This window comes from Chelonoidis abingdonii, chromosome 1 (assembly GCF_003597395.2).
Source record: "Chelonoidis abingdonii isolate Lonesome George chromosome 1, CheloAbing_2.0, whole genome shotgun sequence".
In the NCBI taxonomy this organism is placed as follows: Eukaryota; Metazoa; Chordata; order Testudines; family Testudinidae; genus Chelonoidis; species Chelonoidis abingdonii.
The window spans coordinates 333630927-333641812 of NC_133769.1; the positions used below are offsets into that span (position 1 = coordinate 333630927).

Sequence of the window (10886 nt, forward strand, 5' to 3'; positions counted from 1 at the left end):
GAAAATCTGACTCTCTCTCTAAATTTTCTCTCTGTAGCAGGGAAAAATAAAGGGGGTTCCTTTCTCAACAGGTTCAGATAAACACTGTTGGCCAAACCCACAGATGGTGTAAATCAGCAGAGCTCTATTAATGTCAATACAGCTATGCTGATTTACACTAGTTAAGCATCTGATTCTATGGGTATGTCTTCACTGCACAATTAATCTGGCTTCTTACCTGGGTTTTAGCCCACCGCCTCCACCATACACACAGAGAAATCTCTGACCTGAGTTTGGTGGTGCTTTAAGCCTGGACTTGCTTACCCAGTTTGGGCAGTGGGTTAGAGCCAGAGCTTCACTTTAACTTGGGCTGCAACACCTCCCCCCAACACACACACTTTAGAGTAATCACACAGGCTAAAAAATCACTCAAGTGCTGATAGTACTCCAGTGCCCTTCCCACAGTTCCCCCTGAAGGACAGACGGGTTCTCCTGCAATTGACTGGGAAAGAATCCTGGAGTATCTCAGCAAGAAGATTCTTGGGATGTGCCCCCAGACACATGTGAGAGTGCAGAAACAGGGGACACAGTTGTGCCAATAGAGCTTTGTCATGGGAATGCTCATACTTGGGATAGGTTAACTCAGGTGCTGAGATCCAGATGCTAATCACACAGACTAACTGTACAGTGAAGACATACCCTGTAAGTCTTCCTTTTGCACCCAGAAAAGTAGCCACCCAGCTTCAGCCCTTGCTTTTTTTTTTTCCCCAGAACATTCTATCGTAGGCCTTCTACTTAATGTGAAACACAGTTCAGATCTTTGCAGTTAAAAAACACTGCTTTATGGTTGTCTCTTAATGAGCCACACTTGAAGGTTCATTAAGGGATCTAGCTCCTTTCCTGTTCATATGGTTCTGAAGTATATACACTCCATCACAATATTCCATTAAAAAATCCAGACAATTTGAAACTGTTTGACTTAAGTTTTAGTGGAATATTTCCTATGAAACTATCCCAGCAGTAAAATATGTGTGTCTGAAATGGGGTTTTACGGCTATGATTCAGCAGTTAAAAGTAACGCACCAGCAACATGCTCATGTGCAACTGGGCAAGAATATTTGTGTTTTGCATCCAAGAATATTGTAATCCTAATACAGGCAATTTACATATTTAACCATAAAAGCATGAGTAACATGGCAACTTTGAACGGGCATGTTTTATTATATTTTGCTTTTAATAATCTCTTTTCGGCTCTCACTCAGCATACTTCTCAGCATGAAGGATGACTTTATCACAGTCTTCTAAATACTGCTCTGCTTTGGGGCAATGGAAGGGAAATATGCTTAGATTAGTATTGTTAGGTAATATTTGCTTTTAAGGAGCATGTTGCAAAACATCCACAAAGGGAATGTTGTTCCAGGGGAAAAAATGGGTATTCTTGTTCTTGGGTACCTAGATCCTGAAAATACATCGTCCCCTTCCCACCCGTTGTGAACCACAGCACACCATTCAAATTCCCCAGTTCCAAAGAGCTCAAAAGTTTCAGCAGAGCTTTTAATGGTTAGTGACTGGAAGCATTTGTTGAGGGACCAAATGGGCACAGTTTTTGTCACACTCAGCTTCTGTAGTTTCAGTGTTCTAGTTTTTTCGTGCAAGTTTCTCTATTGCTCAGAGATTGACTCTGCCGCAGTAGTACTCCAAAAGGAACAGCACATAATCTACAAAAATGATTGTCACTGAATAAATCCTATTTCCAATTATACTGTGAAGCGCCAAAGGAGCTATAAGTTTAGCATTTTCCAGAAAGCCTGTTGGCAGCCTGCGCAGCACTTGCCTGTTTAAAGCAGTCAATGAACTAACAATCAGCATGTTAGATTAAGGATACTTTTTATGGTGGCTGAGGACAATAATTTTACTTAGCCACCTGTCCAAATGAGTCTTTTTTTTAAATTGACTTGCTTTTGGTTGTGGTGAGCGCTGAAGAAATACATAAACAAAATATACATTGTTGATGGAGTACCACCATATCCATGTACTGTAACAGTTCCTTGGCAGTACTATCAGATGCTCAGATACTGTGATGATGAAGGCCATACTTGTACCTAGACAGACTGCCAGTCTTTATGAAAGTGTCTTGCGTCGACTTGAAGAATACATTAGTGGCCCATATAACAATATTAAACCTATCCCTTTTAAACAAACAGCTGCCGCTTCAGTCTGCTGAGGACTATCTCTGCTGGGATCTGAGCTAGAGAGCCAGGTCTAAACTTAACCAACGTTATTGTACTGGAAAAAGTTTTAAACTACAGCTTATTTCATTTGGGGAGCTGATATAATGTTCTACTGGCAAAAGCAAGCATTTGCTGGTAAAAGTTGCATCTAGACTAGGAGAGTTTATCCCTATAGGTTTAACAGCAAATCTTCTCTGCTGTAGAGTAGACCTTAGATTCAAAAGCAGTATCTTTACCAATTGATCTAAAGGGGGTAGCTGATAATTGCCATCGGCCACTGTGAGGCAAGACCACCAGAATGTGATGTTTAGTAATATGCTGTGTCTGACAGCAGAGACGCAGACCATTCAAAGTCTGTCTGAAATCCCTTTCTAACACTATTTTAATTTATATATCACAGCAGCACTCAGACCATACAAGCATTTGTGGCCATAGCACTTCAGTATCACTCTCCTCCTCTTACTCCAGATTCACAGTGGTCCTACTTTTGCCATACTTGGTCAGTATGTTTCAAGCTCCAGGTCTCTGTCTGTGTCTGTGTTTTCAAGGTCACCCATCACCAGGGGTGCCTTCCATGAGAAGTTAACACAGAAGCATCCCTCTCTTCCAGGCTTGCCACAGGAACTAGCTTCATGCTATTGTTGGGATTTTTATATAGATCAGCTATAGGTATTATACTTTTTTTTTTAATAGGAGGAACAATTAGCATATCTCAAAGACTTTTTGCTGTTGTAATCCTCATCCTTCCACTTTATGTCCGTTATCATCCTCACTGTGTTATATCTTAGATTGCAAGATCCTTGTTGTGGGGACCTATACATTTATTTGTTAAGCGTTGTACACACCTGCAACATTGTATACATAACAGTGGACTCCGTTTGCAGTTTCTTAGCAGTACTCCACTCTGTACAGTAGCATGGGACTATATTGCAAAATCAGACAGCTGGGTTCTACCTTACTCAAAAGATAAGCATAAAGCTGTAGGGAACTCTTCCTGCCACCCAAGATCATTTATTACAATAGTCACTTTGAGATAGTTTGGTCTTGTTTTGAAAATTGAGGACTTGTGTTGATTGATGGTCAAGACCTTATTGTAAATGTCAAGCTGGTGTTTGGAGTGGTTCATATGACATGGCCACGGAAATTGTGAGGAGTAACAAGGCAGTTTTTCAGGAGATAGTGATCCACTCACACTTTGGCCTGGGCTATGCTAGCGGGGTGGGGGTGGGGGTTGAACTAAGATATGCAACTTCAGCTACGCTATTCGCAAGTCGACTGCCACATCTCCCCCTTCAACTCCACTTACTCCTGCTGCCGGGGAGGATTTACGGATTGACTTATCGCGTCCAGATGAGATCCAATAAATGGATCCCCGATACATCGAACTCTACCCGCCGATCTGGTGGCTAGTATAGATGTACCCTAAGGTTCTTGAAAGCAGCATCAACCTTGAGCTCCCTGTTAGAATATTTTCCCCCCGATGGAACTTGAGTGTACATCTTAGGATTCTGTAATTTTCCTCTATATGAAACCCAGTGACAGTTTCAATTTATTTTCTGTTTAAAAGTGGGTTACGTGTGACTCGTCTAGTCTAAAGGAGGAGAAGGGAAGAACAGGAAGCCCTGTCATTTGGGCCTTGGTTACCAGCCTCTTGCAAAGACAGTCATTTTTCTGTCCATTCAGTTAGCTTTCATAGCAGCAAGGTGCACTGGCTTCACTCCGTAGCCTCTGTAGCTCTCCATTCTCAGTTGAATAGCTTTGACATTCCCTGAATATTGACAGGGATTGTTATTTCTCTGATCATTATTATCTGTTGTTTTATTTGTATTACAGTGTTACTCGGAGGACCTTTGAGACAGAATAAGGAGGAAAAGGTAGTGGCTTCACTGGCTAGTTCGGGAAGGGTGTTCCATACATGAAGAGTGGCATGAAAGAAGTTCCAAAGATGTCAGTGGGAAAAATTGGACAAATGGATGACTGAGGCTAATGTTGTTGGGAAGTGGGGTGGATGAAGAGGCAATGAAGTGAGGTACATGAGCAGAAAAGGAAGGAGGAGTGGAGCTGTGCAGGGCCTTAAAGATAAAGACAAGAAGTTTGAATGTGATTAAATGGAAAACAGGGGAGTTGGTGGAGGGATCGAGGAGAAGAGTGACATGGTCAGAATGACAGGATAGGAAGGTGATCTCAGTAGCTGTCTTTTGAATGGGCTTGTTGAAGGCGACATAGGTATCTGCGAGATCAGAGGAGGAGGTGGCGGCAGTAGTCAGTCTGGGAGATGAGGGCCTGAACAAAAGTTGTAGTGATGTTCGGAGAGAAACGGCTGGATCTCGAATATGTTGTGGGGGAAGAAGCAGTGGATTTGGACAAGGAAGCAAGAGAGAGGACTGAGTCAAAGATAAATCTCAGGTATGGGCCTGAGTGAGGAGGGTGATGCTGTCAACAAAGAAAGGCTGGTATGCAGGGTTTGAGAGGAAAGGTAAGATTCAGTTTTGGCCACGTGAAAGGTATATTGTTGGTACGCCATTGTCAGATGGGCCAAGATGTGGAATTGGGTGAAGAGATGGGGTAAAGGTAGATTTGTGAGTCGCAGGTATATGGATAGTGGTTAAAGACATGCAGTGAATAAGCTCACTAGAGAAGTGGTGCAGAGAGAGAAGTTGCGGACCAGAGGTGGAGCTCTGTAAGACCCCTCCCCTCAGACAGTGAGAGAGGGAAGAAGAACTCTTCAATAGTGAGAGACCCTGAAGGAAAAACAAGACAGATCAGAGAAGAACTGGGAAGGGACAGAGTTGCAGCAGCATAGGGAGAATAAAATTTCAAGGAGGATGTGATTAGCAAGCAGCTTAAAGGTCAAGAGTGGAGCAAAAGCCCTGCAGCATAACCAGGAAGAGCTCATTAACAACTGGTGAAAGCAGGATCCAGCTAAGGCGCCGATCCTATTGCCGGTAAAGTCAATGACAATGCATGGTGCAGGGTTACCAGCACCTCCTGATGAACATGCATTTCATTATAGCTCAGCTTCCTCTTGCTATTTGCATATGTGCTCAGCTGACAGCCTTATCACTGACTGCTTGGGAGGCAGAGAGGGACAATGTCTTCTGGAAGGTTGAGTTCCACACCTAAGCACAGTGGGTTGAGAGTCTTTCTTTCTTTACTTTCTTACCATAAGCACCAACCCTTGAGGAAAACACCTTGCTGATTATAGCTTTTTTTTCTTTTCCCTTTTGCTGAATCATTCCACCAGCTAACACCCTCCTTCACTTTAAATGGGAGCTGGAACTTTCCCTAAGGGAGTTAGTTTAGTGTGTTCCTTGTTTGATTGTCTTTAATCTCTGAAGAAGTCATAAAGCTAAGAAAACAAAGGCTTTTGTTTTTATGGCGCTCTGCCTGGCAGCAGAGAAGCAAACATTTTTCTTTGAACAGCTGAGCCCACTTCACTAGGGTAATGTAAAACCTCAGCTGAAGGAATCTGTCATGCATCTAGCTGGAAGGCCATCTACTTCTGTTGTTCCCATTTTGGCTGGATGAGACAGTGTCTTCAGGTTCAGTGAGCCATAAAGTTTGTGGAAGATATGGACTGAGAACAGAATCGTAGTTGAATGGTTTTGAGCATATTGCTCTTCATATCTCAGCATTGTGAAACTGGTGTGTCTACAGTGGCAGAGAGACTAGTATATTTCTTATTTGAAAATGATCTTACAGTGATTCAGAGCTATTGTGAGAATCCTGCCAGATGCTAGAGTGAAATATTATGTTTACAGTTTTTAATTGAAATGAAACATTAGTCAAAGCTCCATGTTTTGTTAGAATATTGGATGTAAACATAACAAATGACAAAGTCTACTTCCATGTGCAAATCATTTTGGGTGGTTAACATGGCTTCACTGATCTGCCCCAGATTGCAAATGCAAAAATTCCATAAACAGTTGGGAGTGCTTAAAAATTGTTTCAGTTTAAAGTGTGATTCTAAGCTGCTCTAGAGATTAAGGATGATCTTGTGGATGAAGCACTAGACTGGGATGCTGGAGACCTCTGTTCAGTTCCCAGGCATCCACAGACTTGCTGTGTGATCTTGGGCAAGTCACTTCATTGTGCCTCAGTTCTCTGTCTATACAATGGAGATCACACTTCTTCCACCATTGTCTGTCTTGTCTAATTAGACTGCAGGCTTTTCAGGGCCTAGCAGAGAAGGGGCCTATACTTAGCTGGAGCTTCTAGGCATTACTGTAGAAAAAATAATTGTATGACCTTTTCCATGATATACAGCATGGGTGGCAAACCTCAGCCTGAGAAGGAGCCAGAATTTACCAATATACATTGCCAAAGAGCCACAGTAATACGTCAGCAGCCCCCCATCAGCTCCCTCACCCCACTCCCAGCGCCTCCCACCCACCAGCAGCCCCACCGATCAGCACCTCCCCCTCCCTCCCTGCACCTCCCAATCAGCTGTTTCATGGTATGCAGGAGGGGCGGGGGAGGAGCGAAGGGACTGCAGGCTTTGGGGAGGGGGCAGGAAGGGGTGGAGTGGGGGCAGAGTCAGGGGTTGAGCAGTGAGCACCCCCTGACACATTGGAAAGTTGGCACCTGTAGCTCCAGCCCCAGAGTTGGTACCTATAGAAGGAGCCTCATATTAACTTCTGAAGAGCTTATATCCTCTAACAGGATTGCACCTGCTAACCGATTGAGGTTTGACATTAAGTCCTTTAAAGGGCTCCTTTTAAGACTGTGGTGATGAAATCTCCATTTCTTTGTACTCGGTAAGGATGTGTTCATCAAGTACAGAGGCAACTGTAAGGCTTATGGTGTCATTAGCTTGTCAATTCTTTGCTTTTCAGTGTTATGTATTTACCCAGTCTTGTAGATGATGTGAGAGGTGAAGCATGCTGCTGTTATACCCCTTTATGGGGTTTTCAATTAAGTTCTTATTTCTGGACCTCAGTTAGCGATTGAATCATAGCATTCAGCAAAAGGACAGGTGAGACCCTCGTGTTGGGCCTAATTCTAACAGGCACTGGGTGCCCTTAACTCTCACTGAAAGCAGTGGGAGTTTAGGGGAGCTCACTGGCTCAGGCTTTATAGGAGTGAGTAATAAAAAGGAATTCCTTCCATCAACCAAACCTTATCAGCCACAGAAAAGAGGAAGGTGGATGGAGAGCCACCAGAAAGGGAGGAAAATAGCCTTCCTTTCCCCTCAAGCAGCATTGAGGGGAGAGAAAATGGTAGAAGAAGCCTGACAACTCTTCTACCTTCCCAACAGCCAGGAGAATAATTTGCTAGGCATCCATTGGGATGAAGGGGGTTGGCTTGATGGAATGGGATAGAACATGGTCTTAATTCAGTCTTAGCTTTCTAATCTGAGAGAGGGCAAGAAACATCCTTATAAAAGAAACACTATTCTCAGGAAAAGCTTTGAGGTAATATGCTGTAACCTGTAAAAAAGAAATGATGATGTGCCTGTCCCAACTGTTTATGAGGGTGTGATGGCTTCTTTGTAAGTGTACCCCATGGGTGTGACTACTGTACTGAGCTTTCAACAAGAAGGTTCTCCATTTCACAGACTCAGTGTCCTGCCAGATCTCAGACATGAGGTTGGCAGTGAACTCGAGAACCCCAGGCAGGTTGAGACCAAGCAAAGTTCCGTACATGATGCAACCAGTTTCCAGTTAAATGGGTGACAGCTGCATTGTCTCTCTTTAATCATCGTTTTCCCAGCTAATTCCTTGGGATGGCTTCAGTGACAATGAGAAACCTGCCTCCTCTGTCAAAATGATTATTTTGCATTAAGAGCCAGGGTTCTTGCCCACATGCTCAGGGTTTAGCTGATCGCCATATTTGGGGTTGGGAAGGAATTTTCCTCCGGGGCAGATTGGCAGGGGCCCTGGAGTTTTTTTGCCTTCCTCTGCAGCATGGGGCATGGATCACTTGCTGATGGATTCTCTGCAGCTTGAGGTCTTCAAACTACAATTTGAAGACTTCAATAACTCGGACATAGGTTAGGGGTTTGTTATAGAAGTGGATGGGTAGGGTTCTGTGGCCTGCTTTGTGCAGGAGGTCAGACTAAATGATCATATTGGTCCCTTCTGACCTATGAGTCTCTGAGTCTAACTAGGGGGATAAATGCTAGAAAATAAAAGGGGAGCATGAACACTAGCTGAAATTTCTATATTCAAAAGTTCTGTTGCAATCTATGGATTTTGATAAAATAATCTCTTGTCCTGGTCCTGTCACTGATGATATGCTTAACAATACTATCTCCTTTGCTCCCTACCTCCTGAGAAAAACACATAATGACTAAAATGAATTAAAATTGATAATATGCAGATGTAGTAACTAAATAATAGAATCTGGTCTGACAAGTTAGTGAATGTGATTCCCCAAATACTGTATGTCCTGAGAGATCTCCCAGTTACTGTTCCTCAGTTTTATTTTAGGAAAACTTAACACAATTTTTATATTATTTCTCGGGGGGTGGAGGGCTTTGTGTAGATTGTAACTCCCAATCTCATCTGGATCATTATCATACAGCCCATATCTTTAGCCAGGCAGCCGATTGGCTCCAGACAGAACAGACCTTTCCCTGGCTGATTCTGGAACAGGAGCTGGTCCATCCCCTCCCACTGGCAAGAATACTGGGTTCAGTGTGTTAATGTTTTGTTTGTAAAATGTCCCCTATGGTATTGGCTACCATTCCAGTCACTCTAATGACAATACAACCGACCTGGTCCAGCTGTATGGCATTGCCTGCATCATAAGCATCTCTTGAAGGACATGTTTGGTCCTGATGCACTGGGAGCACCAGAGACTCCAGAATTGTGTTGATGTGGAGAGAGCTCCATAGGGTCAGTCAACCAGCTATAGCCTGTTACAACTTCCTGGTCCAAAAGAACCTCCCTAATTTAGATTGTCTGTTCCAGGCCTGGAACTAAGATTTGTGTACATCTTGAACCCTAGCCAATGGAGAGCTGCCTTGCAATATATTAATAACTCTGCTATTGCTCTGCGATGAAGGTTGATCCATCAGAAGTTTATATTTTATTCACATTGGTCCTTGGATAGGTTACAGTGCCTGGGCCTTGTCAGAACAAACTGCTGCTGGAGATGTGGGTCTCTCAGAGCCACACTGGTTCACGAGTTTTGGGACTGTCCCTGGATACAGTTCTTTTGGCTAGAAGTAGGCAGGAGGATTAAGAGATAATGGATAGCCCCTTAAAATTACTTCCTAGAATTTGTTTGGGAATATAGCCCATCATCTTGGAAACTCACCAACTCATGGAAAGCTTGGTTCTCTAGAGCACTACTTGTAACCAAATAACTCACGTTGCTTAGGTGAAAGAGCAGACTGCCTCCCACGATAGAAGTGTGGCTCGGCCACTTGGGTGCCCTGACAGCTAAAGAGTGGGTAACATTTTGGAGAAGAGGAACTTTAGACAAATTTGAAGATTTGGTCTGACTTCTTAGAAATTTTTGATTAATCCTTAGTGGATGGAAACTGAGGTGTCACTCTCTTTTCCCATTCCTGCCTCCTTCCCTTCCTTTCTTTCTTTTTCCATTCCTTTACTTCTTGTGTTTTTTGGGTCTTCCCTTATTTTGGGTTTTTTTGGTGAAGAGAATAAATAAAATATTAATACACTTAAGAACTTCTAAGCAATTTCATATCTCTTTCTGGTTATTTGCCCCTTAAAAAATAAATAGTGTCCTAAGCAGCCCCTAGGATCACAGAAGAGACTCATTTGTTCAGATTTAAAAAGAATATAATTTGATGCTAAAACATGACGATCATATGCAAAAAATCTACCTCTTAAATTAGCTAATACATATAAATGCTAAACAATAATAAGTCCTGTCATAAGAGAGATGTGTCTGGGGATCTGTTTTTCTGTTTACAAATTATTCACTATCTCTAGTGCTAGTATTTTGTATTTTGCTGTAACAGATTATATTCTAAATAAAGAAACTAAGCGAAATTCTATAAAATTCTTTGCACTGAGATTTTTCTGTCCCCCTTTTGCCACTTAGGAAGGAGTAGTGTCTCCTGCTGATCTAGACCTTGTGATGTCTCATGGATTGGGAATGCGGTATGCATTTATAGGGCCGCTTGAAACGATGCATCTCAATGCAGAAGGTATGCAGTTTTTTTCCTTAAGACTTTAAATAGAATACTTTTCAAGGCAAGGATTTCTTGTGTAAAGCTTTGCTAATATTGTCTTAACAGTTCAGACCAGGGTAAAATCGACTGTAAATGTCTTTTCTCTTTTCATAATAAGGTAGGTCTCAAGTATTGAAATCATATATGAAAGCTTTCACAGTTTCAGGGTAACTGCACCTGTATTCCCCTTCCATGGGTACTCACTTGAAGATTTCTGGCTCCCAGTTGTCACCTCTCTTTGGCAGAGACCTGCTTCTCTCTCCCTCCTGACTGGGGTTTTTAGGCTGCATAGCTCCCTGGATTTATACTAGCAGCAGAGAATTCTGTGGCACCTTATAGACTAACAGACGTTTTGGAGCATAAGCTTTCGTGGGTGAATACCCACTTCGTCAGATGCATGTAGTGGAAATTTCCAGGGGCAGGTATATATATGCTAGCAAGCAAGCTAGAGATAACGAGGTTAGTTCAATCAGGGAGGATGAGGCCCTGTTCTAGCAGCTGAGGTGTGAAAACCAAGAGAGGAGAAACTG

General features: G+C 42.8%; 1 protein-coding gene across 2 annotated transcripts in view; it reads left to right on the plus strand.

Annotated features, from left to right (window-relative positions):
• Positions 1-10886, plus strand: part of CRYL1 (crystallin lambda 1) — a 75968-nt gene that overhangs the window by 48987 nt on the left and 16095 nt on the right. For both annotated transcript variants that reach the window (XM_032765675.2, XM_032765685.2), the window contains one exon: positions 10227-10332. In XM_032765675.2, the coding sequence (XP_032621566.1) occupies positions 10227-10332 (106 nt within the window). The remainder of the gene's footprint in view (positions 1-10226; positions 10333-10886) is intronic.